The 5,986-nt window shown below is 34.7% G+C and overlaps 1 protein-coding gene across 1 annotated transcript; it reads left to right on the top strand.

Moving 5' to 3' along the window:
• Positions 1-4,975: 4,975 nt before the first annotated feature.
• Positions 4,976-5,986, top strand: LOC308347122 (olfactory receptor 9K2-like; the record flags this gene model as incomplete). Its single annotated transcript, XM_080810267.1, has 1 exon — positions 4,976-5,986. Exon 1 carries the CDS (start codon positions 5,024-5,026, stop codon positions 5,984-5,986), a length of 963 nt encoding a protein of 320 aa, XP_080666393.1. The 5' UTR covers positions 4,976-5,023.

Raw genomic sequence — 5,986 nt, 5'->3', positions numbered from 1 at the left:
GAAGAAAATTTTATACACAGAATAATCCAAATAGTCAGGTGAAGAGTTGGGGGGAAAGGGAGGATTTTGAAGTAACACAGAGACTGCCAGAGCAGGCAGTCATACATCCATCTCTGATTTCAAGGCACAGGAGAGGTGGTGTTAAGGATCCCAGAAGCCTGGGAATTGCTTCAAGAGTGAGACCATGGCTGGGTTTGCCCACCTGCACTAGAACCAAAAAGAGAAACCCCCAAGGAGCATACTGAAAGAGCAAGAAATTCCCTCTCCTCACACATCCTCAGTTTTGCCGTTAGTGGGAAAACAGCTTCTCCAGGATCCTAGAGATCCTTCCTACTTTATCTTGATGACATTTCCCTTTAGCTAGGACAACTCTCTTTGGTATTTTTTAGGGCACAAATTTGACATAACATATTCTCTTAGACCTCCTTTATCTGAAAAAGCTCCTTATTTTGCTTTCAGTTCTGAAGCCTATGTTTTCTGCACATGCATGTTGGTTTGGTCTCCCCACTTCCCATCTTTAAGCTCTTTAAAGACTTTACAGTGTCTCTGGTTTGAACTGTCTGCAACAAGTACATGCTTTAACTTTGATCTGCTTGTGTGTGATGTCCCTTTTTCACTCACCTTCAGAATTTGATTCTGATGTGCTTTATTTGGTTTTCTCTCTGTCTATGGGATTTCTCTATATCTATCTATGGGATTTTGCCCATTTTCTTGCGTCTGTGTGGTTAGATTTGTCATCATATATGAAAAATATTTGCCCTTTATACTTTATATTATTTTTCTGGCCCCTCTTCTTCCAGTTACATGGACATATTTTCTCAGTTGTCACTGAATGCCTCTTCATTATTTTTCCTTTTTAACTTAATTTTAGGTTTGGTTTGTTTCTATTGCTATATATTCAAGTTTAAAATCTTTTCCTTCTGATTTGTTCCCTTTCTCAGGAATTACAGTCATTCACAACTTATTGGGCAATCTCTAAAAATATTTGGTTCATGCATTTTCTCCAGAGTTTAATAGTTTTGTGATGGGAGGCAATCTATGGTTGCCATTCTTTTATAACTAACTGTAGAAAATCTTAAATCCCATTTTTTAAAAATTATTGAATTACCTCAGCATTTGCAGTATAAACATACACGTCAGTGAGATTTCATTGTTCTTTTTTATTGAAGTACTTTATTTATTAATTGTCTGTTTCGAGCTTTTAAGTTAATTTATGAGTGAGGTTTGTCTATGCTTTTTTAGTTTAATGTTCATATGACATTTATGAGAGACTCATATATATAGTAGGAGAGTATTTTCTTTACAACTATTTCTGACAGAGTTTATGTAAAAATTATCTTCTTCCTTTCTTAAATGTTTGTAAGTAAACACTGGTGAAGCTATTTATACTTCATAGGAATATCATTAATAAAAATTCAGTTTCTTTAAGAGATATTTTAAAATTCGCATTTCTCTTTTACACATAATTTTGTTCTATTTAAAATATTTTTATTTAAAAATCATCAATTTTTGGTAAAAATGTTTTCTTTTTTTTAATAGCAGAAGAATATGTAGTGCCATCCCCATTTCATTCCTGATCCTTGTGATTTAATGTTGTTCTTTTTTCCTTCTTAAATTTTGGATTTTATATACACTAGTAATTATTCAAAGAATCAACATTAAAGTCATGTGAATAGCCTATATCATATATAGTTTTTCTAAGTAATTTTATCTTTTTTTTATTTTCTCTTTTTTGTTTTGTTTTGACTTGCTGTTTTCTATTTCATATTATTAAGAAGATTATTATTCTTTTAAGATCTAGGTGTTCTTGCCTTTCTTCATATTTACAAGTAAGGGTTTGTATATCCTTCCAAGTACTACTTATTCTTATGAAGCTTAAAAATATCATAGTTCATTGTCATTTAGTTCAAACTAAATCAAAACTGAATTTGATAGATAATTAGAAAACTTTATGGGCATGGACATTAGAAACAAATACCTCCTAAAAATCCATTTGATTTCTGTATCAGGTTGACTGAATGATTTCAATCGGTGAGTTTGTTGAGGGTTTATGTCCGATCTAGTGTGAATGACAGGAAGTGACTCTTACATATTTGTAAGAAATAGCATGTTGTTACTGCTAATGCTATTGTGAGTAGCTTAAGAATAAAAATACTATATTAGATTCTGGCACATGTTACAGATTAGAGAGTCAAGATCTATGTCACGTGCTTTCTAGAAGAAGAGGTTGAAAAGTTTAAATGTGTCCTGCCACAAGGGTTTTTGACCCAGATTTTGTTCTACCAATTAGATCTACACAGACTCTGAATTTAGAATGGAACAAAGACAGGGGTTGACTTTCTGTTCATTTTGTTTTGGAAACATGTGGGCTTTTCTCTGCAGCATTATTGAATGCCCAAATTCCTAGAGAAGCAGTTTTGATGGATGAAGAAGTAGTGACATCTTTTTGCTCCCTTATATCTGACCCCTGGATCATAGTTAAGGTGCTATATTTTTAAATTGTACCTCCAGTGGTAGCCTCTCTCTCTGTGAGTTAATCTTAAATTGTCCTGAGGGTCATTATAAGAATGTCACCCAGGAGCACTTGGGTGGCTCCATCGGTTTAGCGTTGACTCTTGATTTTGGCTCAGATCTTGATTTGGGTCATGAGATCAAGCTCTGGCATGGCCACAGCAGGGAATATCTGCTTGAGGTTCTCTCCCTGTCCCCCTGCCCCTCCCCCTGCTCATCATATGCATGCACACATATGCACACACACACTCTCTCTATCTCAAATAAATAAATCTTAAAAACAAACAAACAAAAAAGAGTGTCACCCAGAAGTTCCCAGCCTTTCCAAATTGATAGGCTACTATTCACCCAAATTAATATTTTCCTGTTTAAAGTAACAAACCTATTTATCCTTCCTACACCAACAAAGCTTTTACTAATATTGTATTAAAATGAGGAGCTCTTGCCCTATATCATTTTGTATTCCACACACTGAAAAGTTCTAGATAAATTCTAGAAATAATTTTTAATTAAAAGGAGATTTAGGAGAACCTGGATGGCTCAGTTAATTAAGCATCTGCCTTTGGCTCAGGTCATATTCTCAGGATCCTGGGATCCTGTCCTACAATGGGCTTCCTGCTCAGCAGGGATTATGCTTCTCCTTCTGCCTCTTACCCTGCTTCATCCTCTCTCTTATTCTCTCTCAGTCTCTAGCTGTCAAATAAAAAAATAAAAACTTTAAAAATGAGGGGGACTTAAAAGGTAAGATTACAATTAATTCATGGAAATATTTAGGACAAAAATGGCATACTGAAAATATTAAGCTCATTAAGTAGAGTGTTATCTCTATGGTTTTAATGTAGTCTTTACATCATAAATATTTTATAATCTTTCACTAAGGAATTTTAAAATAATCTTCTTGAATGCTATTATTTCTTTTATTTTCTAATCGTTTAGTTTTGAATATATGAAAACATAGAAATCACAAAACATTATCTGACTTTTAATTTGTGATTTAAAGGATATTTATGATATCATGGAATATGTCTACATCAAGGAATACAGGTAAACCCTAAGCTGGAATGAATTTTTGTCTTTTTTGAATTATAATGAATGTAATTTACTACATAATTAAAAATGTTCACTTTTTAGTCTAACATCTAACACTTCTCTCATATGGTACAAACTTTTAAATCTGTCTCTCTGTGCCTACCAATACGTATGTTATGACAATTACCAGAAACTTTTTCTTCATCGGTGAAAAAAATTAAGTCCAAAGAAATTCCCAAAGGATACATACAACCTATACTTGGAAAAGTTCCCTGTACTCGGAATATTATTAGATTATTTGTTGGTATCTGAGGTTACCACAGTCCTCATGGACAACAGCCCTGGAGCCCACACTTACGTCTCCACAACTGACTTTAAGATTACTCTTCTCCCAGCGGAATTGATCAGAAAATGAGAAAAACCTTAATGTTGGAATATCCTGAAGAAAGGTTTCACAGGACTAAAAATACGAACGTTGTAAACAACCATTGTTGACACTCAAGCAAATGATGATTGACTCTAGATGACACACAGTCGCTAAGGTCCTTTAATACCCATGATTATCTCATTAGCCTTATTTTAAGACACATAAAGCATACTAGATTTTATGAAAGGAACTTTCCTTTATATATATTCTTTAAATATACTTTCACTGAATGAAGAGCAAGAGCCCTTGAACTGATGCAACTTTACTAGAAAGTCATCTTTGTGGTGTAAGAACTGGAATGTTCATCAGCTTCTCTCTGCTTGAAAAAAAGCTAACTGATCATGGCATATTTTAATTAAACAACTACCAGTGGAAGTAAAATAAATATAATGAGGCAATAAAAATGCCTTATTTAGGGGAATGGACTTGATCTACAGAAGTGACCTTTTATTTAGAAAGAGCTTTAAACAATTTTATTTAATATAAGATTAGTGGTTTTTAAATTTTTTAATTTTATCATACATATCACTGACCTATTTTTAGTCTCTTTTCAAAATAATGGATACAGTAATAATAAAAATTAAAGAAACTGAAGCAAATAAGGTAACAATACTCAAAAATGTTTTTATTATTGTCATGTTATGATTCAAAGACTGGAATATCATAGGCTGCAAACATTGTCATAGAGATTACATGTAGCATCTCTATTTTAGATTATCATAGCCCTCCTATTTTAGATAATGAGAATAGAAATTTCAAATATGAATAAATTAGACAATATTAAATCCTATAACTGGCTGAACTCTCAGCAAAATTATGACTTAAATACAGTAACTCAGAAATGCCTTTCACTGCTTAATAACTGAATACCAACTTCATAAGTCTAACATTACCTAATGCAAATTCTTGAACACTTATGACATTAAAATTGTGTTATATGCAATATTGAATTAAGATGCAAATAATGTATTCTACATTTAAGAAACTATGTGACTAAGAAAAAAGCCTGGATTGCATTTGTTTATTTTGCTTTCTGCCTCTCAGCAGGTTTCTGCCATGGATGACAGGGGAACAAGCAATCACTCAGAAGTGACTGACTTCATTCTTGTAGGCTTCAGGGTGCGCCCAGAACTCCACATTCTCCTCTTCCTGCTCTTTCTGCTTGTGTATGGCATGATCCTTCTAGGGAATGTGGGGATGATGACCATTATTATGACTGATCCCCGGCTGAACACACCCATGTATTTCTTCCTAGGCAACCTCTCCTTCATTGATCTCTTCTATTCTTCTGTTATTGCACCCAAGGCTATGATCAACTTCTGGTCTGAGAGCAAGTCCATCTCCTTTGCAGGCTGTGTGATCCAGCTCTTTCTCTTTGCCTTGTTCATTGTGGCTGAGGGATTTCTCCTGGCAGCCATGGCTTATGACCGCTTCATTGCCATCTGCAACCCACTCCTCTACTCTGTCCAGATGTCAACTCGTCTCTGCATTCAGTTGGTGGCTGGTTCTTACTTTTGTGGCTGCATCAGCTCAGTTCTTCAGACGAGCATGACATTTACTTTGTCCTTTTGTGCTTCCCACACCATTGATCACTTTTACTGTGATGACCGTCCACTTCAAAGGATTTCTTGTTCTGATCTCTACCTTCATAAGATAGTTTCCTTTTTCTTATGCAGCATTATTATTTTGCCCACCATAATTGTCATTATTGTGTCCTATATGTATATTGTGTCCACAGTTCTAAAGATACGCTCCTCTGAGGGATGTAAGAAAGCCTTCTCCACTTGCAGCTCTCACCTAGGAGTCGTGAGTGTACTGTACGGTGCCATCGTTTTTATGTATGTCATCCCTGACAGATTCCCTGAGCTGAGTAAAGTGGCTGCCTTATGTTACACCTTAGTCACTCCCATGTTGAATCCTTTGATTTACTCCCTGAGAAACAAAGATGTCAAAGAAGCTCTGAGAAAGATCCTGGGGAAAAAAACATTTCTATTTAATTCTATCTTAACAGTGACATAA

Source organism: Martes martes (assembly GCF_963455335.1).
Source record: "Martes martes genome assembly, chromosome: 8".
Taxonomy (NCBI): domain Eukaryota; kingdom Metazoa; phylum Chordata; class Mammalia; order Carnivora; family Mustelidae; genus Martes; species Martes martes.
Note: the sequence above shows the minus strand (reverse complement) of the source record. Positions and strands in the feature narration are given on the sequence as shown.